Here is a 25,721-nt window from a genome sequence, read left to right as displayed (position 1 = left end):
AAAAAAAAAAAAAAAAAAAAAAAAAAAAAAAAAAAAAAAAAAAAAAAAAAAAAAAAACAAAAGGAAACAAAGGATGAGTTTTAAAAACCCATCTTTTACATAGGATTTTTTATATCTGAGAAAAGACTGCTTCCCATGCAAAGTTTTAAAATCCTTCTCCAAACATGGTTCACAAAACTCTTCCCACTTCCCTTTCCTTTTACCATCCCAAAACGTAAAACAAACGGCCCAATCCCCTAGATATACGAAAGAAGCTTGTAGAGGCTTTGTCTAAAAAGACTTCAAGACTATGGAAAACAAATCGGAATTTATCCCATCAAAAGTTGCTATTTCGTCCTCATCTACGTTGCCACTAATGGTTCAGATTGATCCTTTTTTGTCATTTCAAATTACTTGGTGGGTTTGTTTTAAAAGGGTTCATGGAAAAGGGCCGTCGCTGGAGTATTCCCGGTTCGTCTCCTTCAGAAATGCAACCCCATTGCTAACAAGTCTCTATCCCCCAATCCATCGTGTCTATCGCCGACACCACTGTCCTTTTTTGTCTTCCTTTACCTGACATTTCTACTGTACAGCCACCATCGGTGTACCTAATAGCTGACCCACCCTCCCTAAGCAATGATAACTCTTTTGTCCCCTCCTATCAAAGCTCGTCCCCCTCATGGACCAAAAATCCCACGTCTCCCAAAAAGGCCCGAGACTAGTACATAAAAGCTAGGCTAACCTCCTAAAACTATGAAGCCCATTTCTTCCCCTTTGCCTCAGTTGCTTGTCCAAATCCAACCCCACTTGCCATCACCACCATCCATGCTCAACATAAATTACCCGATCTCTCGCCTTTCGCCCTTCACCTGAAAATTTAGCGGTGACCATTAACCACAAAAATAGATGATGATTTTTGTCTCTAGCACTCTCCCTCTCTCTTCTACTCCACCATCCTTGGTATGGTAGCCTAAAAAACTCCTCTCCCTTCCTCTAATGAACAAATTCAATTAGCAAATACCGAGGTTGGCACCCTCTTTCTCGACCCCGAGCCTGAATTAGAAGAGGAGCTACAGCCCCCTGACCCATTTCACCTGCTGAGGCCATGCATGTTATTGTTCCTTGGTTACAGGAGTATCATTTGTGCATTATGCCTAAACAACCTCCAATAAGAGAACCAAAATAGTACAAAAGCAGAAGAAGATGGTTAGAGAGCTTGCAGGCCCCGTTACCAATGTGAACTATGGCCAATCGTCATCTAAGCTCTCGAAGGGTGGCAACCCCATTTTACGATCGTTATTTCTTGGAATGGCGGAGGCGTTGGAGATAGCTAAAAAGGACTTTAATCAAAACTTTTCTCCTCAGATTAAACCCCACTTTGGTTATTCTTCAAGAGACTAAGTTGCATACCACCGATAGATGGAGAACCAAATCTCTTTGGAGTGGAGCATATTAGCTAGACATCCATGGATGCTGCTAGTGGCTCCTCGTGGGGTATTCTCATCAGGTGGAACGATTCCGTGTTATCTTATCTCTGAGGTGACCAAAGGTTCGTTTACACTTACCACACACCTGACCCTCCCAGATGGCTATCAATTTTGGATCACTGAAGTTTATGGCCATTCTAGGAACATGAAGAACTAGAGATGAATTCAATCAGAACTGGCTCTTAATATATAGAGTACGAAGCCAAACTGACTTCTTGACATTTCCATTCTGCTTTCACAGCTTTCTTGTTTCGTTATTTCTACCCCAAGTTTATGGGAAGGCTACCACTAGAAAGAATGATGAAAACTATTTCTATACTCTTCATTCTTATCTTCAAAAGATAACAAATTAAAGAGAAAGCTAAACTGTTATCCATTGCTTGTAACATGTTTCACCTTGCGTTGCTAGAATATTGTCCAAAAACAATTTGCTGGACTCATCCGTATTCAACCAGAATGCTACTCAAAATGGAAATTGCTGAGTGTATAAATTAGAGGCTCATATTCCTTCTCTTCCAGACATTCCAACAAATAGATTATATGCTCTACTGGACAAATAAGACAATCAATACAAACTCTTAAGACAAAATCACAACAACCGCAAACAAATACTTCTCCCTCATCCTCATCATTAAACCGGATGATGATTCTTCCTCGATTGAATTTCACAAAATGCAACAAAAAAAAACAGAGAGATAAAAGACAAAATAATCTTAAAATAGAACAGGAGCTTACCAGAGGACAAGCAACAAACAGCGTCCAGCACCGGAGGCGAGAAGGAGTAGAAATAGAAAGAAAAGGAAAAGAGAGAAGAAGCATGGCTCCATCGAAGTACATGATTTCGGAGCTGACAGCTGAATCAAAACGAAGCCGCGGTTTCATCTCCGGAAGATGAAGGATCGCCCCCTCTAATGGCGGAGTGATGAAGAAGAGGCGCGCGCGCGCATTGGAATTGGAAACTGCAATTTGTTGAGTTAAAAAATAATAATATAAATTTGGTAAATTAATTTTTTGCGAATTTTAATTATTTTATTCTCTTATAAAAATTATAAATATATTTATTATATGAAACAAAAAATAAAAAAAATAAAACAGTGTCTTTGTTATTAAATTAAATATACAATGTTTTTTACCGGAAGATATCTGAAGTGTTCATAATCTCACTCTTTATTTGAACTAAAAGAACGTTCATCCTTCAAACCATGAAGAACAAGAGGAATGTTGAGAAGTAAAATGAAGTGATAATTGATCATTTCTTTAAATTAAGAGAATTGTAACTATAATTTGAGAGAGAGAGGGAAGAACAGAGTGAGAATTTTCAGGGTCTAGGAAGGAAGTGGATGAGTTAGACCGAGGATTCGGGCGGCAAAAAAGATCGCAAAGAGCACTACTATTTATGGCGCTTTTAGATTTGCCCGATTTAACTTTCCTGGAAACATGTTATGGAGCCCTTCCACATTTTTCGAGTTTGATTTCCTCACAGACAAGAAGCAACTGGATCGAGAAAAATCCGAAAATTCTTCCTCATTCGATCTCTTGCGTTGAACAGCCGGGTAAGTTATTCAGATTGTTATCTTACTTCATTTGGATTTTCATTTGCATTGCTCTCCGATGGATTAAAGGAGTTGTGGATTTCTGAAGTGATTTTCAAAACGTGAATGGAAGTGCATTAGAACAGAGCGATTGAGATATATGAAATACGCCAGTGATTTTGAGCTCTACTGAAATGTCAAAAAAAGTTACGGTCTATATCCATGTCTGAATTTAGGGTTTGTGTTTGTGTCAAATTTTATGGAGTGATATTTTGTGAGTAGATAAAGATTAGATGGAAGATTGCAAGAATGGCACAAGAATATCAAACTCATGATAATGGTGGTGGTGATGGTAGTTTAGGGTTTGGTTCCAATAGGAAGTCAAAACAAAGGAGAGCTCCTCAAAGAGGGCTAGGTGTTGCACAACTTGAAAAGATCAGGCTAGAAGAACAGCAAAAGAAAAATGCTACTGCAATTTTTTCACCCTCATCTTCTTTATCACCTGCCAAGATCTCCTCTAAGCTATCTGTATCAGCTCCAAATTTGCACCCCATAAAGCAATCTTCCTGTTCTGTTCCACTTGCCTCTCTATCTCCATCCAATTTTGTTTTCAAGTCACCTTTGCCTAGTATCAATATTGATGATACAAGCATGAACAGTAGTACTGCACTGATCCAGTTGAATAATGGTGGTTTCGAGACGACGGATATGCCTGTACTTGGACAAGGAGAGGTCCCTAAAACATGGAATCCCCTAGAATTCAATCTTCAAAAGGATAATTGTATCTCCGATTTCAACTTTGGATTTCGATCGAATTTCGTTTTGACCAATGAAGCCAACATTGATTGGCCTTCCCAAGGATTGGTGCAAAAAGAACAGCTACATCAGCTATCTTCCTCTGCAGGGGTAATTATCCACTTTTGGTTTGTTTGTCTTCCAGATTTCCATTTAAATATAAAGTAGGACTTCAAAAACCATTATATGAAGGATATTTATATGAAATGTACAGGTGGATGTGTCGTCGTCATCGTCCCTGCTAAACTTTCTTACAGAGCCCCCTTCAAACCAAAGCTATTGTGGCAACTACACTGCAGTGTGGCCAGAGGTACTAAGGTTCATTCAACTTAAACATGTCAATGCCATAGCACTAACAACTTGTAAGAAGCTTTGCTATTGGGATAAAATTCTGTAGATTTTAGTCTTCAACTAGTCCCTCCTGATTGAACTGTGGAAATTTTAGCTTCTGTAGTTCACTTATCTTTGAATAGTGCATGTTAGGCTAGCAGATACCTTTTGCATTTCAAATGAGAATGCATGGACTCGTCATAAAAGACACGATGAGTCGAAGACTAACTTAAAATATGGTAACGAACAGTCACGAGTTGAACATAAAAGCTATAGGTTTGGGTCATATTGAATTTCCGATATGTTCAAAATCAAAAAACCGAACAAGCGAATGCTATGATCTTTAGTGAATATATTCATGTGTGGTTGTAGATGTTCGGCATGAAGAGACCATATGCCTTGTCTATGGACATCCCTGCAAGCCCTACTTTCAACAGCAGACCTCCTATGGCTGCTCCTATGAGATCAGATGAATCCGCTTCTTGTAGTAACGTTGGCTTCTATAGTTATCCGTTTATCGGGTTTGTCATATGTTCATCTTGTTTTCCTTTCAACACTTTCAATTATCAAATGTGTTTTAAGTGAGTCTAAATCGTCTGTCTCTTACTATTCAGAGAAGGTCCATCTTGTTCGTCTTCATCCTCGGAACCAAATTCAAGGAAAAAGTTGAAAGGAAATACTTTTAGAGGAGATTTACTCACACTAGCCACTCCAACAACTACATGGATATGCCAAAGCTCAAAACTCAAGCACCTTTCAGCTCATGCTGTGGATAGTAACCATGAGTTTGCAGATCTCATATCACTACCTCGTCGAGTAAGAAAAACAGCAAAAATGATATCCATTTCGAGTTGTTAGTGCACCGAGGTCGTGTTTCCTTCTGCATTCTGATAATTTTTGCTGTTTTCGTCGATTTGTTGAAGGGAAGCGTGGAGATCCCAACTTATCCCCATCCAAAACCGAGTTGGTCCAATCGACTTCAGCCATACTACCGCTTTTTCCCTCCAGAAATGGCACAAAGTGGCCAGGCATCCCCCAAAACTTCGGGCAGATTCAATATTGAAGATGGAAGTGTTGATCTTAATCTGAAATTATAAACACCACAGTTTGTACCTGTTGCTTTTGGAACCTTTTTGCAGAGTAGTCCATATGTTTGAGATCATAAGAATGGTATGTTCAAGTTTCTTTCCTTACTCAGATATACTTTATGTTTTAGCTAAATCAGCAAGCATGCAAAGGCTTAAAAAACAAGTAGTAAATTGAATATATGCTAGGGAGAGAAATTTGTAAACATCATCTTAAGCATAACGTGATGAGTTATAAAACACGTAGAAATGTATTAGGGTCGGATAATTGTCTTGTGAGAATAATTAAGGTGTATGCTATCTAGCCAAATACTTGCAGATATCAAAAAACGACGAGTCAATCGTATGTTCAACTAGAAATGTAGTAGGGTCAGATAGTTGTCTCGTGATAATAGTCAAGGTATATGCTATTTAGCCAAACACTTGTAGAAATAAAAAAATGATGAGACAATCGTATGTTCAACTAGAAATGTGATAGGGTCAAACAGTTGTCTCGTGAGAATAGTCAAGGAGTGTGCTATCTAGCCGAACACTTGCAGATATCAAAAAAATGACGAAACGATGGTATGTTGCATCTTTGATGAGTATGGAAAGATCTATATTCTTCAATCATCCCGATCATCTTCCTATCACTATTTAATGAACGATAAGGTTGTTATTGTATTCTTTTCTTTTGACAATGATGAATTGGCATTAGTAAATAATGAGATAATTTCAATCAAAATTGAAGGATAATCTCTGTCTACGTGGTTTAAATTTCGAATAGTTTTAAGTACAAAATACATTAGGAAAATTTTCAATTCTTACCCCTAAAACTCATCAATTTAAACCAGACTAAACAATTGCTACAATTTCACCTACTAATTTAAACACAAACTAATGTGAAAAACCCTCATTTTTATTCAATTTTGAATTTTGTTTACGTTTTATAATTCATTAAAAGCAAAGAAGATATTCTTTTGAACGATTTTTTCAAAAGTAAAAATTAACACTTTTGGATGAAAATGACAAAAAAAAATTCAAATAATCAACGAATTTGCATAAAATCATATTCTTTTTAGTTTCCATAATGTTTTTTTAACAGAACACAGAGAATAACCACACCTTGGAAAAGAAATCTGTGCAATAGTTCTATCAAACATAAGTAGACTTCTAACCCATCAGCCTTCTCCATATCTTCAAAGAGGACTTCACAAAAGGAAAAACAAAAAAAAAACTCATATGGGTAGTAGATTTTCTGACCATAAAGAATCATTTGATGATACTAAAGATCGGGGGCAAGGGAAGAGGCACGGAATCAAGGCGCAAGGGGGGACCTCCCTTGAGCTAAGGTCAGATCAAATATTTACTATTGAAAGATTAACAAATGTAGGCATTACCAGAGTAAAGAAGTTACAGCAAGAAGATTCATCATTTTGTCGTAATTTATTATTATTTTTTATAAGATTCATAATTTTATTCTTATATGTACACTTTGGATGGAAACTTTTTCATGAAATCCATGATGTTCATCCAATATTATATCTACACAGTCTGTCTTCCATTTTCAACATCAGTTTTTACCTTCTGTGGATCCATGTCTCTAGTTGTTCCTTCACTTGTGAAATGAGATTTCAATCCTATCCAGCATTGGTAGTAGTCATGATCCATGCATGGAGACTCCAGAGCCCAAGAGCATACGCGAGGGATCAGACTTGATTCAAACATAAATGCCATTGTGTCGGTGATTCGATAAGGTCCAGCCTCGTTTCCTCGAGCAATAGTGGCCTAAATCAAGAGAATGCTTACTGACTTTTCGTCGAATCATAAAAGGAATGGTTTAAACTAAAAGTATACACTGTTGGAAGAATGAGAAGATCCATTTGTAGCTTTCCAAGTAAACTTCCATGAGTTGACATAGTGGGCAATAAGGATCATGTAATCTATAAAGGGCTTAGAGGTTTTAGAGGGAATCCGGTCATGCCACAATGACTACTTCTCTAGAATTAAATACCTTACAACTACGAAATGCCACCAGAGAATCTTGTGAAGAAGAAAGTTTGAATGTGGCGGAAATTAAATGAATAATGGAACTTAAAAGAAGCAACGCATACCTCGTATGTTTTAGTATCAGGGCCATGGGGAGTCATGCAATTATGAAGGCTGGCACCCCCAGGAAGGAACCCATCAGCTTTTGCCTGAAAGATGAATCAGAAATTCTAAAGATCTAGGGAAAAAAATACATTACTGGAATTAAGGTAACAGGCAAAAAGAGGCTTTTGCGACCTTATAAGGCAAGTAGAGTAATAATAAAAGATGCAACTTCGCTTCCTTCCCATAAATATTTTGGTTCATTCAGTCTCTTTATCTAAAGCGAGACGATGAAAATTACCTCGTAGCCTCCATATATGAGACCCATGAATTCACTCATGCAGTTGCGATGGTAATATGGGGGGCGGAATGTGTGTTCAGAGACGAGCCATCTTGGGGGGAAAATGACAAAGTCGAGTAACGCTACTCCGGGTTTATCAGTTGGTGCCGTTAATACTACAACAGGGCAGCAACATGATAATTCAGATAGGCGAATAAAACACTTGAAATTCAATGAAATGTCAAGGATTTTAAAGCAGTATATTTAAAGCGAAATAAATTAGTGCATTATATGTATGTACCTGTATTTATTGATGGATCACTGTGATCAAATAACACAGTATTGTAAGGGCAGAACTTACTAAGATCGTACTGCAAGGAGAAGGATCAACTTTCAGTTATATTGAGGTGGAATTGGCACACACGTGCAAAGATAAGAAACATTAGTCTATAATAAGACATAAAACAGCAAAAAGCCTGAAAGAAAGTATAGACAAACTTATTTTTAATTCCACAAAAAGAAACCAAAGTTAAGCTATACTCAATGGCATACGCAACACCCACCTTATAGGGAACATAATTACCATGCCAGGCAACTACATTAAAGGGAGAAAAGTCCTGTATTGCAGTAAAAAATTCCCCACCATATTTTTGCACAATTGTGTAACCGGGACGAGAAAGATTTTCAAACCAGGCTACAGGGGCAAGAAAATCCCTTGGTGCAGCAAGACCATTAGCACCTACATGTCAATGAACTTAGCCCTCAATATTACATTAGTTGAAAATGCAAAACTCAGAAAACCATTTCCCAATGTTGGGGAAAAAAAGGAAAAGAATGTGGTCAAAACCTAAATAAATGGCTGTCGAGAAGATAATAAGAGGTTAGATACCTATTGGTCCGAGATCAGGAAGCTGAAAATGACTGCCAAAAATCTCAGCTACGTAGCCACGTGATGGACCATCAGGCAGATAAACAACAAAGCGAAAACCTTGAGGTAAAACCACTATTTCACCAGGAGAAACTTCCAGTCTTCCACACTCGGTAATAATCCACAGCCCTATGGAATAAGAATATTCTATAAGAGTTTGATCCTGTTTCCTTAGAACTTTTAAGACAGGAATATAGTTTCCTTCAGATTCAATATACAGCAGAGACTTCCATAACTCAATGACAAGATAATGCAAAGACAGTTGAGGATTATGTATGTAGCCAAAAGTTGAAAACTTAGAATTGGAATCAGCTTTACATCTCTTTCACTATAAGGAATCAGCTTTACAGATCGCACAAGATGTCGAGCAATGAATCTAAAACTAACTAGATTTTCCGAATAAAAATACTCAGATTGAAGCCCACTACGTTCATAATTTTCAATGAAAGTAACTACCAACAATAACTCACTTCCACTCTGAGGGACTATCAAGAAGTCGCCGTCAGCATTACAGAACGCACAGTTCTCCATTGACTTATTGGCTGTGTACCTATACAAATGATCAATACTGTTTCAGTCATAGCATTCAACCAATGACCAGTGTGAAAGGGTATCTTTATTGCTTTCTTCCCCACCAAATCCCAGAAAAAGGTATCGAGAATATTATTTATTGGGGGGGATCAATACTCGTAAACACGATGTTTAAAATTTGTACTGTTTCGTGTTGGTAACGAACGACCCCCATGGTGGGAAAAAGAGAGTCGAACTTAAGAGATCATATTTTCTTCTCTGACAAAATATCCCACCGATAAATCCGACAAATAATACCTTCCCATAAAAAATTTACTGATTGTTAGAAAAAGATTCAAATCTAAGAAACCGTAGAAGGAATACTGATTACATACTTACATGTGAATAGCAAAACCATGCCGAAGAAACGAACTGCCGGCTCCACAAACAGTGTACAGACCATCAACGAAATCCAGCGGTGAATCAGGAACCTCCGCCGGTCTCCACCTTAGCTGAGTCGGAGTCGATGAACAATTTGACGCATTAAATTCACTGATCAACTTCTCGTTTTTAGGCAAACGAGGCCTAAACGGTTCATGCGTGACCGACGGCTTAATCCGATACAGCCAACTGCGCACCAAAAACCGAAATGCGTACACAACAAAGACACCTAAACCAGAAAAACCACACCGAGAACACGAGAAGACAAAAGAATACCTGCACATGTTGACTTTGCGAGGCGATGTGAAGGAAGTGCCAGAGATCTGCTCGGCATAGAGGCCGTAAGGGCATATCAGAGGACTGTTTTGCAATTGAGGAAGAGCACCGGGAATCGCCTCCGACGAGAAATGATTGTTGAAGCCGGACTGGTAGGCGAGGTCGGAAGGGAAATTTCCGCCGTCCATTTCGCCGACCGATTGAGCAGCCATTGAAAATGAAGAAGAATAAAAAGCAGATGAAGATGATGATCGATTGTGGAGACTATTGAAACCGGAAAACGGCACCGGAGAACACGCGGCAGTTCCAATGATCGGTGATTCCCCCACGCAACTAGATTCACGATCGAAATCACGTCATGACGTGTTCAAGAAGCTCAAGCTCACCATGTTAAAAGATAGAGATGAACTTGAAATTGCATTTATATGGTAAAAACAACCCATTTGGATCTTTTTTCAGTTCCACGCTTTTAAATTCTTTATTACTTTAATACCTAATTAATCATTTCATAATATATATATATATATATATATATATATATATATATATATTAAATTTATCTTTAAATATCTTTTAATTTTTTAATTATTTTTAATATTAAAATCTGAATCAAATTGACGTTTTTATCCTTTATAATTTGCAAGATTTCATTTTTATTATTAATAATTGTCAAATTATTTGTTTTCAATTAATTATTTTTTTAAGAAAAACGATAAATTTTAAATTATTTCAAAAGGTTGACATGGGCAAAATTGTAATTATATATTAAAGTGCGTCACGGAACTCATGAAGTTATTAAAACGAGACCAATTAGATTTTAATCCATCAAATTTTAATTTTAATTTTATTTGATCCTTAATTATGTATTTAAATGCTAAATCCGCAAGCATCTTTGGTCTACACTTTGACCCCAAAGTCCATTTTGAACCCTAAACGTCCCACTATGTATTCATAAATTAAACATCGACATGTTCGATTTAGAAAAATCTCCTACTATACAAGTTGTGTCACTGCATTATTTTTAGTCGGGTTGCTAAAGGATCGGTGACAGAGCTAACAAGACTATCAACCGAAACTGGAGTCTCATAATAGATTTTGCAATTTCGTGGATGTATATTCAATCAAGCACATGCGATTGAGTCACTCATACCCAGTTCGAGAATCATTCTTTTTTATACTAATCGTGCTTGTTTCAACTTCGATAGAGTTATTTAGTTTCTGAGGTCAAATCATTTGTATTTAAGGTGACTATTTTTTTTTTATCGTATTATACATTATTTATATATATATATATATATATATATATATATATATATTTTAATAATAATGTGAGATTTTCAAGAAGTGAAAGAAGCATTCCATATGACATGGAATGGAAATCACTACAAGGGGAGTAAGATTTGGATTACCTTGTTGATCGAATATCTCATGACAAGAACATTGTTTGAGATTCGAATCGTTCCATAAGAAAGATCGATCATGTCTAGCTTGAATGATTCTTGTTGATCAAATATCTAAAGACAAGAACACTTGATTGAGATTCGAATTACTCCACAAGCAAGATTGATCATGTCGAGCTTGAATGATTCTATATGCAACCTAACCTACATAGAATTGCAAAGAAACTTACCAATTGGCTAGAGAGAGCACAAATGCTCTTTTACTATATTTTTACAAGTCTTCTTACAAATACAACATACATGGCTTTATATAACCTTAAAATGAAACTATTAAAGACATTCTAAGAGTGGTAACATTCATCCTTAATGTACTGAAATACAGTAACTCTAAATTAATCACCCAAAATTTATAACATTAAACTTCATTTTTCTTCGAGTGGCATGAATTGAAATATATTTTGATAATTTCAACGATATTTTCTTCACATCTTCGTTGAACCATATTGTATGATTGATGTCTCTTAGTTCATATCACCTTATAAAAGTGTAGATAATTTTCCCTGACAGACAACGGTGAGGTTGACTACGATACATAACAGGCAAAAACGAACAATATCTGATAGTATGAGTTTGGGTTGTTACGAATGATATCAAAATTGGTTATATTGTTACAAATTGTATATACGAGCTTGAGTTGTTACTAATGATATCAAAATCGGTTAGGTTGTTACAAATTATATCAGAATTAGATAGAACAACTTTCCTTATAAGGACGGGAAACTTGTTTATAAAGGCTTAGTCTCACCGAGTAAAATATTTATTTCCATTTTAGCCATAATAAAAAATCCGTTTTTTTTAAATATCATTGAAATCTACATATTCCACCAAAATTTCACCGTTGAGATAGCTGTATTACGAAAATTACATATTATTTAAAAAATTTAAATAAGCTTTTTATGGAGTATAAAAATTACATTATTTTTATAAAATACGTAAAAAATTAAAATATTTACATAGTTAAATTATAAATTTAATATTTATTTAGTTTTTCAATTTAAACTATATTTAATAAGTTATGGAACTTTAATTTATATTCGATAAGCTTTTTATCTTTATTTTTAATTTCGCGCTTGATTTTTTTTTTTTTGACATATTTAAGATTTAGTTTAGATTTTGATTAAACAAAAAAAAATATAGAATCGATTTTTTTTTTAAATAATAATAATAATAAAACAAAATAATTGGTTCCGCCTTCACCTTGCCCGCCTAACTCTTTACCTTCACGATTTTACAGACCACCGCCGCCGCTACTGGCTCTCCGCTGCTTGCCGCTCCGACACGGCTCCCTGCCCTAACCGAACCTTAAACCGACCGGTCAGTTCAACTCTTGAGCTCCGTTTTCAAAGCTGACCTCTAGTACGTAATACCTTTGCTATTGCAAGAACAACTGAGGCGGATTTTTGGAAGAATGGAACCAGAATTAGTGGGGGATACGCTTGTGATGGAAGCTGAATATGGTTCTGAAAGATCCACTGGTCGGAAAAGAAAGCCTGATACAGCAGCTGACGGTAGTAATGATGGCCGGCGAGCAGCGGCAATGAAAAAGATCACATTGGCTTTGACAAAGCCATCGTTTGTTCTGGGGATTGGACCGAAGATGTTGAGGGCAGAAAATCGAACTACATTGCGCAATGTCTTGCGCAAACTTATGATGCAGCAAAACTGGGTGGAAGCAAGTGGTGTATTGAGCATGTTACTGAAAGGGACTTTGCGGGATAGATCTCCTATTAGGAATCGTTTGAAGTATTCGGTAATATATACACGCTTATTTGTTGATATCTATATTAATTCTATTGATTTGCATACAATTTCATTAACTATGTATATTTCAAATGGAAAGGGAGGTGAAGGAATTATAATCTATCATATATGTGGTTCTTGCACCCTTTGTGATATTAAGAACAGACCAACTTTCTTGTTGATGGAGATTGGCATGAGCCTCATGTAGCTCAACATTGGAACTTGGTTACCTTACTCTGTAAAATACTTTTGTGTATGTCTTAGATTAGAAACAGAGATAACTGTATAATGCTAGGGGGAGGGGTTATGTAGGGGATATTTAAATATTCATCTTTTGGTGGTGGATTTGCTTTATACGGACTCTTTATGTTGTTCATCCAGTACCTTTTCAGTTCTATGTTATTTCTTTCTTTACTGGATCATATCTGTTTTATGAAGTAAATTGCTGTAGTATGCATTATTGAATTAAGTGTTTTGTGCATGTACATTTGTTTTTTTACTTCAACTTGTTAGTCGAGGGATTTGAACTGTTGACCTCTTGGTTGAGGACGTATGCATTAATCAGTTGAGCTATTATCATTTTGGTTATTTTGCATGTACCTTTTACATATCATTTGTGTGTTGTGTGGGGTCTTGGTGGTGTCACAACCACTCGGATTTGATTCAATTCATAGACTCTTGCATTGATGTACCAAATTAGATTCCTCTAGCATGACATTTGCTGAGTATGACTAAAATTGTTTTAGGTTTCAATGGAGCTTCTTAAGCATATAGAAGGTGATCGTATGAGACCAAATAGGATCAAACACATTTATGACAATTGGATGAGGAAGATTGGATCAATGAAGCGTTGGCCCGTTGAGGTATGGGCTATAGAAATTCTTACTTGCCTTAAAGGGAACATTGCATATTCCACGATGATTTATCCTTTTTCTCCAATTGTTGGCAAGATTATATGTATAACCATGAATAATGAAAATTGCATTTAATCTCTGTTGTTAAAGTAGTTTAATAATTTATGGCATCCAATATGCTTGAAATTTGAATGAAGTAGGGAGAATGATAAATTTAAGAAAGAGGGAGGTCTATAAGTTATGAAATCGAGGGATTTTTCTTAAATTTCTTTGCTTTACAACATGGATATTTTTGTTTTCGACTAGTTGAAGATATATCGTATCTCTTTGATCCTTCGATTGTTGTTGGACCTGTGGTCTCATATCATCCTATGGAGTCCTGACAATTGATTTATTTATTTTATCTATCGTCATCAGCATCTTCATTTCTTTTAAGAGGAGAGATTGATTTGTGTTTTTCCGAGTTATAAATTGACCTACAGCCAGGGAGGGAAACAAAAAATCATGTTTATTAGAGGCACATACCTTGAATCTACCATACAATAAAACTATACAACTTCCACACATAACCTTGGGAATTCACCTAAAGTTAATGGCTTAAATTCATCTGTCTTGAATATTGACTTATAAAAAGTTGTTATGACGGATATCTTGTACACTTTGTTTAATAAAATTGAAGTTCCATCTCAATTATATTTTGGCTCTTGGTTTGTTCCTGAATGTAGAATAACGTTAATAAGTCGTTAAGAAAGAACTTGAAACCCTTACCACATAATGAAGACTACTTCCACTCTAATGACTTTCCGATTGCAACTATATTAAAGCAGCACAGAAAATTCTTTTCATTTAAACAAGAAAGAGAACAAAGGATTGGAATTCAACCTAACTCTCCAATAGAGTGCACATACTATGTTACTCCATTAGAACTTCAACTTATTTCTTCAAACGGACATCTCCCAAGAATCAACGTTAGAGTAGCTTTCACATTTAGGAAATGGCCCCTGGAAAGTGAAACATCCCATAAAGATTTTTCAGAGCTTCATAGTGAATGAGTTGTACAAACTAAAAAGAAGATAATAAAATGGTCTGCTAAATTCTTCTGACACAGAACACGTGAAAATGAGAGAAATACTGGGATTATTTTTGGTAATGAACCTTGGTCCCGTCCTTGAGAGGATAGCTGACGAGAAATTGGTCTATCTTATGCATGCTTCATTTAGAGAAGACGTGTTTTTCCCAACTATCTGCATGCTTAATCCTAAATTTCCAAGGTTTGCAGGACAGATTTATGGTCCATGTGGAATTCATTCTTTTCTGCCTTGAAGAAGGAAGCACGGAGGATGCACATCAGGCTGCTTTATGGTATGGTATTCAGACTGGCCATATAAGTTGTGTACATGTGGCATGCATGCAAGTTTTGCTGTATTTTTTAAAAACCTTATTTGGTTGAAACGTTTAACCAAAGCAGATATTGAAATCTTATTAGTTATTAGCCATATCATTTGTCCACTTGGACGGTGTTTCCAATTTTATGAGTTTATGAATATTTAAAATGCAAAAAGAACCCACTTACATTTTATACTATACAAATTATCCAGAGTTGGCTTATATAAGAACGTATTGTTGGATGTTAAGGAATAACCAGAAATGAAAGGCTTTAATCCAACTAATTATGCTATTTTTCTTATGTCAGCCTGATGCAAGAGCATGAATCTGTGAATGATCCAATGTCAAATATGATTATAGGATTGACATTTCGGCAGCTGTGGTTCTCTACACTTCCAGAAGAGATTCAGTGGAGGGACTCTCTCCAGTATCACTCCCCAATTCGATCAGATAGGATGATTCTAAACTCAGATGGGTGTTCTGTCAGCAACTCTCGTGGAGATGGTGCTTCATATCAGAGTCATTCAGAGACTTCCGTCATGGATCATAAATTAATTCATGTTGATAGTGAGGGTCACACAGGAGCTTCTTTTGAGGATGATCATAAAATAAAAGTGGAAAATGATCCCCAAAAGTTTGAGCCACTAGATTTTTATGCGAGTTCTGTAGAAAAAGATGAAAACGAAGCCTCTTTCTCAGATAATGGAAGTTATCAGCACTGTGTTTCCATTTTTTCTGCTCTTGGTAAGTTTAAAATTATGTTATTATGTGATCTTAAACCTTCTCTATTTTTCATGCTTCTCATAATTGGATTCCTTATTCTGTAGAAAACTTTTGCCCTATCCATTCATTTATCTATCTAGGTTACCAACATGTGAAAGTGTTTGAATATTTTTATTCTTTGTTGCTTCTGTTTAGTAATATTGCTCATATTTTTGTTTTTTGTTTATATCTATGCACGCGTACACACATATTCTATACTTCGATTTGTCATATAACTATGAGGGACTGGCATGTAAGTTGAGTATCAATGACCTGATTATTATTCTGATCTGTGATCATTAATATGGCTACAGAAGAAAGCCATCATTTACAAATGTGATCTTCTGTACCTTATAATTTTTTTAGCCCTAAGTTGATATCTATTCTCTATTTTTTTAAATTCATTTATAATGTTATGAAAATGTCAGTTGATGAATTCACGATTACAAGTTTACTAAAAAAAAATTAATACCTTTTTTTGTTGCCACAGAGGGTTTGGATCCACTGTTGTTGCCTCTACATTTGCCATCTTCCGTTGAGAATTGGGAGAATGCCCTTAGTTTATGCGGCGAGTTTCTGAATGACTATTATAAGGACGCAGTGAAGCATCTAGAACTTGCACTCAACTCAAATCCACCAATATTGGTTGCCTTACTTCCTTTTATACAGGTAAGGCAAACCTAAGTTGTCAAAATTGTATTCAGTTTAGGTGATTCTTTGATAATATTTGGTATCTTATAGGTTATCACTGGAAACCGACACTAACTTTTCAAACAAGTCTAACATGAAAACTAATTACATTCACATCGCAATATCCCCCTTAAGCTTAGCGGCTTCTTTTAAATTCATCCATTACTTGAAAATTTTATGGATAGATGGCTGACTAATTTCTTTGCATGATTATGTTATTTTTATAACTACTTAATGTTGCATTTGCTTGGAAATGGGAGGAACTCTTAATAAGAATGCCCGTTTGATTGCCCACTTCTCTATTCCAATATCCACTTTACTATTTTATTCTCCACCTCAATTTAAAAAAAAAAAAAAAAAAAAGAAGAAGTATATGTGGAGAATCCAACGTGCATCACAAAATTCGAAGGCAAGCATGAATGGCTCTTTAATTCACCTTAATTATAAAAAAGAAATGTTACCTGTTTGTACTGTTGTCACTTTGAAACTCGGAAAAGGGACATTGGCGTGGTTGATCTAACCACCATAAGGTCTTCTCATAAACTGTTTTTGCTTCCATCTTCTAAGATTAGCTTTCAATTTACTACAATCAAGTGTCTCTAGTTTTGGATAAGAAACTGAACTTTGATTCAGGAAGCTGCAACCAACAAAACAACCTAAAGAGGCAGCCTCCAATCTCGAACAGGGTAGTGTACTTTCAAAAGCCCTGCAATAGAATCTCTTTTTTACTTTGGCAACTAACCCCCAAAGACTTCTAGAGCCTTCATGGATCTCATTTGTTGCCCCTCTTACGCTGGAGAATATTGTGCCCCAATTTGTTTGGACCTGAAAATGTTCTGGGCACACGTTTGCTAAGAGTGCCTTATTCCTCTTTCTTAGACGCTCAATCCCCGAACTTCTCGTTTCCATTTTCTTCTTTAACCAAACTAACATTAAGATGAATAGGCAAGACAAAGAAGGAAGCCGGTTACATAAGGAACAAACAAGTAGACCAAAAGCAGAAGAAAATTGTTATAAGATCTCTTGTCCTTAAAAATGAAACAAAGGACAATTACATAACTCTCTAGTTGTAGATATGTGAAAGCATTTAAGTCAGCCTAAATCCGAACTGCTACCAAGCCCCTTAAAATTTCTCTTGGTTATCTCAAACCAAATGTTTCACAGCATAGCCAAAAAAGCAACCTGCCAAAGAACCCTCCCCGTTATCTCAGAAAAGCATCTGCTCTCTTGTCTCTGAAGTTCTTCTGGGGAAGGAAATTCTTCTTTTGATTGTCATGCATGAAATTTGCTAGGATGATCATTCACAAAATCAATTTCTTCTGTATGCTCATCTCTCTCTTTGATGTACAAATTTCAGTTGTTGTTGATTGGTGGTCGAGTTGACAAAGCACTCGATGAAATGGAAAATATATGTCGCGACTCCAATGCAACACTTCCCTTCAGGTACTAAAACTTGCTCAAAGCCTTGTTCTCTATTTTGCATTTAGTGTTTGAAATTGATTATTTCAGAAATCATATGTTAAAGAGATTGGGAACTTTTTAGATGGGATCAAAATAGTAAATGGTCACGTATCCTCTAATCTATTTATAATTATCCTGTGTTTAATTATCAAGAGTTGGGGCTCGTTTCTTTATTTTCTGTTGCCTCCATGTTGACTCATTAAAATGGAAGCCTGTTTCTCTATGAAAATTACACACACACACACACAAAGAAACATAAGAACTGAGTGTAATCCGTCAAATCACTTATAACATAGGTTTGAAGGCGTCTTACCTTTAAATAAATATTGATTTAGAAATTCTGCAGATTGAGGGCTGCACTTGTGGAACATTTTGATCATAGTAACGTTCTCTTGCTTTCGACTTGTTACGAGAAGATATTGAAGAAGGATCCAACATGTTGTCATTCACTGGGGAAACTTGTTCACATGCATAGAAACGGTATGTTAACTGCTGAGAACAGTCTTCTATATGAACTATTAGACCTCAAGGAGAGTTACAAATTTGAGATTCTGAGATGATAATTTGTGGTTGAATTCCTCACACATAGATACGGTGTGTAGTCTCTAATGCTTGTTTATAATATATAATAGTTCTGACCATGAAAAGCTATCTTATAGAATAGTGTATTCTGGTTTCATTACCTGGAGGTCAATACTTTTCTATTTTTTCTTCTTCACCCCAGCCAGTTATCTATGGAATGCTTGTCATAACATGAACGCAACAATTTACCATTGTGGTTGCCTAACTTCTTGGAAATAAAACTCCTTTAGAGTTCTCAAATTTTTAGTCCTCACCGTGACTGAATTTACATTTTTACAGTATGAATAACAACGTGAATTATTTCATGAAAAGATGATAATGCTTTCACATTAGCGTGATTGTTGTATTGTATGTGGTGTGATGGAGATAATCAGCTTGCCTGTGATGTAATTTCTTGAAAACCTGTCTTGGAACTTTGTTTTTTATTCAATTCAATTTTTTATTGGAAATGCAGGAAATTACAGTCTCGAATCTCTTTTGGAAATGATAGCTTTGCATTTAGATGGTACATGTGCAGAATATGATACATGGAGAGAGTTGGCTATGTGTTTTCTAAAACTTTCTCAAATTGAAGAGGATAGAGTATCAGCAGCATGTTCAATTGGGAGTGGTGGACATAAGCTGAGGTCCTCTTTGAATATTAACTGTAACCTTAAGTTGTTTACTGAAAAGAACTTGAGAAACGCATGGAGATTGCGTTGTCGATGGTGGCTGACGCACCATTTCTGCTGTAATATTACATCAGAAACTTCAGACGGTACGTGCAAAGTTTTTAAACTTCCATTTCTATGATATTTTCAGTTCTTATGTTGCTGTTTGGTTTAAATGATTTAGTGTTAAGGTTTGGGTTAAATTAGTGTTATTTCAATGGTACTTACCCTTCACACCTGTATAGTTCATTTGGGTCTTTATAGTTTTAGTATCATGTAGATGCTTAGAAGGGCTACCTTGTTCAATTGGTAAAAATATATATTCTCGACTAAGATGTTAGAGGTAGACTCAACCCATATACCACGACCAAAAATTTAAAAATTCAAAACTCCTTTACATGTGTAACTCTAACCCAAAACAAAAAAGAAAAGTATTCAAACATGTACTCATTACATCCTAAGAATTAGGTTTGTTATGAATGAAGATTGCTTTCTTTTCAATAATTTTGTTCTTTGGTAAATGCAACAGGTACTTTGGAGCTTTTGACTTACAAAGCAGCATGCGCATGTCATATGTATGGTAGCAACCACAAATATGTGGTAGAGGTTTACAGCCTTTTAGATAAGCAAAACGATAAGCAATTGATATTGTTTTTAAAGAAGCACACGAACAATTCGTTTCAACTCCATTCTAAATTATATAGTCAATAGTTTTCCTTCTTCAAATCTTCATTATTTACATATCTCTTTGTGCACAATAATTTTTACTTTAATTCTTCTTTTGCCAATTGAGTTTCCCCATTGGAGATTAGTATATACACATCCATTGGAGGAATGGTTTTCATCGAGTTAGTTGGGATTTTGACATCGACAAAAGTTTGAGTTGAATGACTTCCTAACTTATGATTCTCTTGTATGGGATTTCTGGAAAAGGATGATCAAGTTTTATTGATTTTTTTTTTTTTAATAAAATCACTCCACCGGAAAAGAGTGATCAAGTTTTGTTGATTTTTTTGGTGGAGGTAGAGGTCGGAGAAATTGATCTTGCAACCTTATTCAAATCTTATCTTGTTTCATGTACGTCTCTTTGAAATCTTGTCTCTTTGAAATCTTATCTTATCTTGTCTCATGTATGTCTATTTGAATTTTATAGGATGATCATGTTCGTCATGTACGTCTCTTTGTTAGGAAGTACCGTCATTGTTCTTTCTAGTGGTAGTGGTAGGAAAAACAAGAATGTTCGATCTTAAAATCCTAATATCTATGCTCAAATTGATACCTAACCATTTCTAACTTAAAAATGCAAAACAAAAAAATTCTAAAACATCGAAAGCAGAGACAAGAATTCAAGAAACCAAAACAAAATCAAATCCAAGAACACAGATTGAAGAATCTGAAGTCCATGGAAAGTAATGGAAGAATATACAATTGTATTACTTGAGTAGCAACAAATTCAATCTGAAGCTGTCCCATTTACAAATGTGAGCATCACATTATATCCTGCAAAGATCATAAATCTTGCAAATTCATGGGGTGTACATAATTGAGCAATGTGCTTTAAATATGAAAAGTACAGCACAGAAGATGATAAAGAAACAAGTCTGTACAATGTTTTTATAAATACAACAGGATCCATATTCTGGAAGCCAACAAATAAAATGAGCTGGACAGTTACTTTTTAAGTCATATATATATATATATATATATATATATTTATATGCAAGTACATATACAAAAGTCAACAAAACATCAGCTAACTGCATTGATAGATAGATAGATGATTTGTGAGAGGAACGCTCGATCGTCATCGTTCCTTTCTAACCGTCACCAATGCTTCTGATTTGCAGATGGGACAGACATTCTTGACAATCAGCCACTTCTTTAAGCAACTTGCATGGTACTCGTGTCCACAATCGAGTGTTCCAATTTTCTCATGGTTCTGATAGTGATCCTGTAGAACCAATGTTACTACTTAGCCAACTTCAAATGACTCAGAACCAAAAATGTAGTAAACAGGCTCTAAGGTGCATTAGCTTTTACCTGGCAAATGATACAGTAATCGGCGTCCTGATCCGAACTCGAACCCTCTTCCTCCTCATCCTCCTCATCCTCCTCCAGATTAACAATTGTTACAGATGATACAAAGCTCCTCGTCTTCAATTGGGCTTTAATGATTTCCTCTGTTAACCCAGTGCTGACGTTCCCAATTCGCTCCCCTAAAGCGAGAAGTTCCTGCATAAACAAACCCTCTTTCATGTTAAAACCACCAATAGACAGTGATTTGTCATGTACCTTGTAATTGATTGAATCCATGCCGTCTCCATATTAAGTCAAATCAAGTCATAGCTAGATAACATGAAGATATAAATGTGGGGCACAGTAAAATAGCCTTCTTTAACAAATATAAGGTAGAAGCAAAACAAGGTTAAGCGTTTTCAAGGAACTCGCCTACACCAAGGGCGAGGTAAGGCGCCTCTTGGTTCCTAGTTATGTTAAAACAAGAACTTCTAGCTTGAACAGGTTCAATTATTTAAATAACAACTTCGTTACGTTTCACTCATGTAATTTTTATCTCTACTACATGCACAAATTTTATAATTTTAAAAAAAATATAACATTCTAGCTCATGGACTAACATTCTAGCTCATGGACCAAACTTACAATTAATAGCTTACCTCATAAGACATGTCCTCTATATCCAATCGCATGTCCCTGTGATGGTCAACAGAATTCCCCACTTCATATAAGTCGGGAATTTCCAGTAATGCAACTTCCTGCAAAAACCAGTTTGCTCATTTATAAGAGCTACTTCTAATTAAAGAAAAGCATATGATAGCATGATTACCAACAAAAGGACAAACTATGAGAAAGAAGAAATTGGTATATGGGGAAAAAGACATTACATCAGCCTGCAAGAATCTCAACTGAGGAAGGTTATGATGTCTATTTGTAGTGTCAGCAGCAACATTCACTCGTGGAAGCCGGTGCAGCCCATGACTAGTAGGTGCAACTGGCCCTTGTTGCCTACGACCTATGTCCAGACTATGAGGATTCATGGTGCCATATGAAGAATTCAAAGGAAATCCGTATGAAGCTGCCGTCACTTGGGGGTAGTACTGGAAATTTTGGCCTCTAATTCTTTGCACGACTGTAGATGGGTGATTGTGAATATGTTGGCCATGGTTTAAGGAAGGATGTTGAACATTTCTAGAATTCCTGTTTCCCGCCGTTTCATGATATCCGTACACACCCAAATTCATGGTTTCTAACAAACCTCCATTTGTATTAGTTCCTGTCGAATACATAACAGCAGGCTTACATAAGAGAAATTTTAACAATTCAGTATTGTATATATATATATGTTACTTAACAATTATTTGCACAATCAAAAGCAGCTACATTAACACATGATATGTAACTTGTATGATAGATGATCCCTAAAATTAATGACCATTAGAGATTAAGGTGTTGTTTGGGAATGGTGTTAAGAAAAATACTCTTGGTGTTAAAACATCACATCGTTTTACTAGAGAAAAACTGTTTGAATAATGAACTCTTTAGGATTTGTGATGGATCCCAAATTCATCTCGTTACTAAAAAAATACCCATGTTCTACTAATGGCCACAAAAAGACAGTACACTCAACTAACAGCATTCTGCAAAAAGATTCTGTCCAACAGAACATGACAAATATTAATATAGGAAAAGATACCTTGCATGAAAGGTGCAGTAGAGGGTTGATTCCAAGATGAAGCGTTTCTATTGCCACAATTAGCCTGCAAGTGTTGGTCCAACCAGAAAGTAGAATTTGCAGGCTGAAGGTGTTGACCCCTATTATTTCCAAGAGTTGTATGATTATGGTCAAGTGGTAGAAGAGAGTCGCGCCTAGGTCCACTTGATCCAGCTCTAACACTATTCCGAGGTCCATTCCATCTACTCTGAGGTGGGGGAAAAGATGATGCTTCAACCATAGCAACCTCTTCGGGATGCCTTGAATTCGACAAATGCACTGAAGAACTAGAGCTGGCCAGACCATTCAAGTGTTGAACATTCCCAGGAATCCCTTCTGTAATCTTTCTCTTGTGTGGATCACTTACTTCATCCACAAAATATGCCCTCCTACCATAGCCATCAGAAGAAGTTTGAAGGACCCCATAATTGCTAGCAGATGGCAGCTGGTCGGTTACATTATGATTTAGAGGTGCAGGTAACAACCCATTACTAGATGGCGGAGTAACATAAGAGTAATAATAGTTTCCAGGAGCTGCAGTACTTAAACCTATACTATGATGATGTTGAACACCACTGTACTGATTTAAACCATGTAACATAGGACCTTCGTAAGGATCGGGAAGATAATGAGCCTCAGGATTTGCTGCATTCCCTGAAGCTGTAACCATTGCAGGTATACTACGCTGAGGGAAGTTAGATGTGCCTGGCAGAATGATGGAGGGCTCAGCATGAAGATAATTCTGTCCTTGTCGATCCATTTCCATATCAACCATCTGACTAGTGCGCGGTAACCTCTGCCTCATATTGATTTCAAAATTAAATGATATACAAAATCTACCTGCTCATCGAAGAAAAAAAAACAATATTAAAGAAAAGCTTGTCGGAAGAAATATCTTAAAAACTGTCTGCTGTAAAAGTCATTAGTTCATAAAAGAAATAACATAAGTGATGGAGGCAAGCACGCCTACTGGTAAAAAACTAAAGGAGAATGAGATGGAAAATTGTAGCAAAATCACAGCAGACATTCAGGGATAATCAGCCAAGAACATCTATTATTTGCATGTGAAATTCCAAAAACATGCACAACAGTTCAACCAAAAAAAGGATTCAAAAAGAAAAAAAACAGCAAAAAGAACTTATGGATAGCATCTTTTTGGTAGAAGAGGAGAACAAGATGGTAGAAAGAAAATCATAATCTGGAATGGAACACCAAACAGCAAATGACAGTAAAAAAGAAGAAAAAAGAAAACCCTCCTCTTACTAAACCCTCAAGGCCTAAATTAAAACCATAACTGAAAGATGTACCCACCAAGTCAAACAATGTCTACCGAGTAGCCACCGCCCACATAATCCAGAAATAATCTTGGAGATTAAATACTCAGGTAACCAACTAAGCATATGCTTATAAACTTAGTCCGCCTATTCAAACTCCTGCAGAGAATCTAATAGCATAGACGTTCCCCTCAACAGACAAGCATTCTAGGATCTCTAAGTGAGGTCATAAAACCGAAACGTGTTAGTGATCGTGATCCAGAAATATAAATGATCAGAAGGTATTATTATGTTCGGTGAAGGTATTATGTTCAGTAAATCTGAGCTCTCTTCTATTAACCTCCCTCTTTTATATAGAAAACGTTGCATGCCATTCCAACCCCAGCGCAAACATCCAGAATCCCATCATCCATGCAAATATAAACCACCATATATGGGAAACTTCTAGCAATCAAAAGCACAAAAGATACAAAGAATTTTAACAGAAACACCTCAAATGATAGCAATATCACAACCAGAAACTGCAGCCCATGTTGAAAAATCTAGCTTCAAGTTATCAAGGCCGGTAAGAAAAACTCGTCAAAAATCAATTCAAGAAACTTCAATCTATTCACTGCTAAATCAATAGCCATGCAGTACTCTAGCGATTAACATGTGCTAACAAAACCATTTTTTCTCTTCTCAAAAAACTCCAAAATACTGCCTCAGTTTATAACCATATCGTATTTGAAAAAAGAAACCAAAAGAAAATAGATCGCAAAATTCCTTGCATTTCTTGGCTAATCTTCAACGACTCCCACCAATCCAACAACAAAACCCCAATTCCCAAGAAAATCTGGAGAAAAAAGAAGAAAGCGCGCTCTCAAACCAAAATCAAGTACCTTGGAGTCATGAACAAATTTCGCGATCAAACGCGTCTAAACTTCAAAGACGATTACAAGCAGCGAAATACCCAGAAAAATTATCAACGATGCCTGAAAAACCAAACAAAAGAACAAATTCCGTTACCAGAATCGCACTAAAAAAAGGGTTGTAATCAAAGACTCAAAAATCAACAAAATCCATTACATTAACGATGGAAAAGAACCCTAAAGCTCAAAATTAGCGAACAATCGAGACAAGAAATTGCAGGTATCGTTTAAAATCAAAATCAGGATGATAAATTTAAGTACGAAAGGGAACGGAAAGGGTACTGACCGAAGCCAAGAATGATTTTTTTTTTTTTTTCCTCACTTTTTTGGTTCTTGGGAGAGATATAGAGAGAGAAAGAAGAGAGAGAGAGAGCGATCAATCCTTTTTTCTTTTCATCGCTCCTTCTCTAATTTCTGTGCATACATAATAACGAACACTTTTTTTTTTCCTCTTTTTTTTTTTTTTTTTTTTTTTTTTTTTTTTTTTTTTTTTTTTTTTTTTTTTTTT

At 36.0% G+C, this 25,721-nt stretch overlaps 4 protein-coding genes across 9 annotated transcripts; 2 read left to right on the top strand and 2 right to left on the bottom strand.

Annotated features, from left to right (window-relative positions):
* The first annotated feature begins 2,650 nt into the window (after positions 1–2,650).
* LOC111447337 lies at positions 2,651–5,316 on the top strand. The gene is made up of 6 exons (XM_023086447.1): positions 2,651–3,019; positions 3,108–3,904; positions 4,008–4,103; positions 4,496–4,644; positions 4,738–4,939; positions 5,047–5,316. The coding sequence occupies exons 2-6, from the start codon at positions 3,308–3,310 to the stop codon at positions 5,218–5,220; spliced, it is 1,218 nt and encodes a 405-aa protein (XP_022942215.1). The 5' UTR covers positions 2,651–3,019; positions 3,108–3,307; the 3' UTR covers positions 5,221–5,316.
* Positions 5,317–6,600: 1,284 nt separating this feature from the next.
* Positions 6,601–10,140, bottom strand: LOC111447335 (homogentisate 1,2-dioxygenase). Its single transcript, XM_023086444.1, has 9 exons — positions 9,714–10,140; positions 9,396–9,626; positions 8,957–9,036; positions 8,448–8,615; positions 8,122–8,297; positions 7,860–7,929; positions 7,580–7,734; positions 7,302–7,385; positions 6,601–6,975 (listed from the first exon to the last, which is right to left on the bottom strand). The coding sequence occupies exons 1-9, from the start codon at positions 9,923–9,925 to the stop codon at positions 6,733–6,735; spliced, it is 1,419 nt and encodes a 472-aa protein (XP_022942212.1). The 5' UTR covers positions 9,926–10,140; the 3' UTR covers positions 6,601–6,732.
* Positions 10,141–12,368: 2,228 nt separating this feature from the next.
* LOC111446895 lies at positions 12,369–20,018 on the top strand. The gene is made up of 9 exons (XM_023085815.1): positions 12,369–12,923; positions 13,660–13,776; positions 15,047–15,129; positions 15,461–15,897; positions 16,406–16,584; positions 17,963–18,048; positions 18,413–18,546; positions 19,103–19,405; positions 19,828–20,018. The coding sequence occupies exons 1-9, from the start codon at positions 12,582–12,584 to the stop codon at positions 20,007–20,009; spliced, it is 1,863 nt and encodes a 620-aa protein (XP_022941583.1). The 5' UTR covers positions 12,369–12,581; the 3' UTR covers positions 20,010–20,018.
* Positions 20,019–20,750: 732 nt separating this feature from the next.
* LOC111447585 (probable E3 ubiquitin-protein ligase ZFP1) lies at positions 20,751–25,692 on the bottom strand. 6 transcript variants are annotated; one of them, XM_023086826.1, is made up of 8 exons: positions 25,500–25,692; positions 25,184–25,276; positions 24,595–24,746; positions 23,011–23,868; positions 22,202–22,590; positions 21,974–22,072; positions 21,339–21,530; positions 20,751–21,249 (listed from the first exon to the last, which is right to left on the bottom strand). In XM_023086826.1, exons 4-8 carry the CDS (start codon positions 23,831–23,833, stop codon positions 21,103–21,105), a joined length of 1,650 nt encoding a protein of 549 aa, XP_022942594.1. In that variant the 5' UTR covers positions 23,834–23,868; positions 24,595–24,746; positions 25,184–25,276; positions 25,500–25,692; the 3' UTR covers positions 20,751–21,102. The 6 variants fall into 6 exon arrangements, with proteins under 6 accessions (XP_022942594.1, XP_022942598.1, XP_022942597.1 ...); XM_023086830.1 differs by having other exon boundaries at positions 24,595–24,743; XM_023086829.1 differs by lacking the exon at positions 25,500–25,692 and adding an exon at positions 25,371–25,465.
* Positions 25,693–25,721: the final 29 nt, after the last annotated feature.

The sequence above is a fragment of the Cucurbita moschata genome, unplaced genomic scaffold (genome assembly GCF_002738365.1).
Source record: "Cucurbita moschata cultivar Rifu unplaced genomic scaffold, Cmos_1.0 Cmo_Scf00009, whole genome shotgun sequence".
NCBI lineage: Eukaryota > Viridiplantae > Streptophyta > Magnoliopsida > Cucurbitales > Cucurbitaceae > Cucurbita > Cucurbita moschata.
This window is presented reverse-complemented; position numbering and strand designations above follow the sequence as displayed.

Bases quoted from the DNA above. Each gene is read 5' to 3' on its own strand.
- LOC111447337 (XM_023086447.1), top strand. From the start codon at position 3,308: ATGGCACAAGAATATCAAACTCATGATAATGGTGGTGGTGATGGTAGT. The intron at 3,905-4,007 runs GTAATTATCCAC...TGAAATGTACAG, and splicing joins AGCTATCTTCCTCTGCAGGG to GTGGATGTGTCGTCGTCATC. The intron at 4,645-4,737 runs GTTTGTCATATG...CTTACTATTCAG, and splicing joins TATAGTTATCCGTTTATCGG to AGAAGGTCCATCTTGTTCGT.
- LOC111447585 (XM_023086826.1), bottom strand. From the start codon at position 23,833: ATGAGGCAGAGGTTACCGCGCACTAGTCAGATGGTTGATATGGAAATG. The intron at 22,591-23,010 runs GTATCTTTTCCT...TGTATTCGACAG, and splicing joins TACTGCACCTTTCATGCAAG to GAACTAATACAAATGGAGGT. The intron at 22,073-22,201 runs GTAATGTCTTTT...TGGTTTTTGCAG, and splicing joins TGAGATTCTTGCAGGCTGAT to GAAGTTGCATTACTGGAAAT.
- LOC111446895 (XM_023085815.1), top strand. From the start codon at position 12,582: ATGGAACCAGAATTAGTGGGGGATACGCTTGTGATGGAAGCTGAATAT. The intron at 15,130-15,460 runs GTATGGTATTCA...TTCTTATGTCAG, and splicing joins GCACATCAGGCTGCTTTATG to CCTGATGCAAGAGCATGAAT. The intron at 16,585-17,962 runs GTAAGGCAAACC...TACAAATTTCAG, and splicing joins CCTTACTTCCTTTTATACAG to TTGTTGTTGATTGGTGGTCG.
- LOC111447335 (XM_023086444.1), bottom strand. From the start codon at position 9,925: ATGGCTGCTCAATCGGTCGGCGAAATGGACGGCGGAAATTTCCCTTCC. The intron at 9,037-9,395 runs GTAAGTATGTAA...TCATTTGTATAG, and splicing joins CATGGTTTTGCTATTCACAT to GTACACAGCCAATAAGTCAA. The intron at 6,976-7,301 runs GTATGCGTTGCT...CTCTTGATTTAG, and splicing joins CTGATACTAAAACATACGAG to GCCACTATTGCTCGAGGAAA.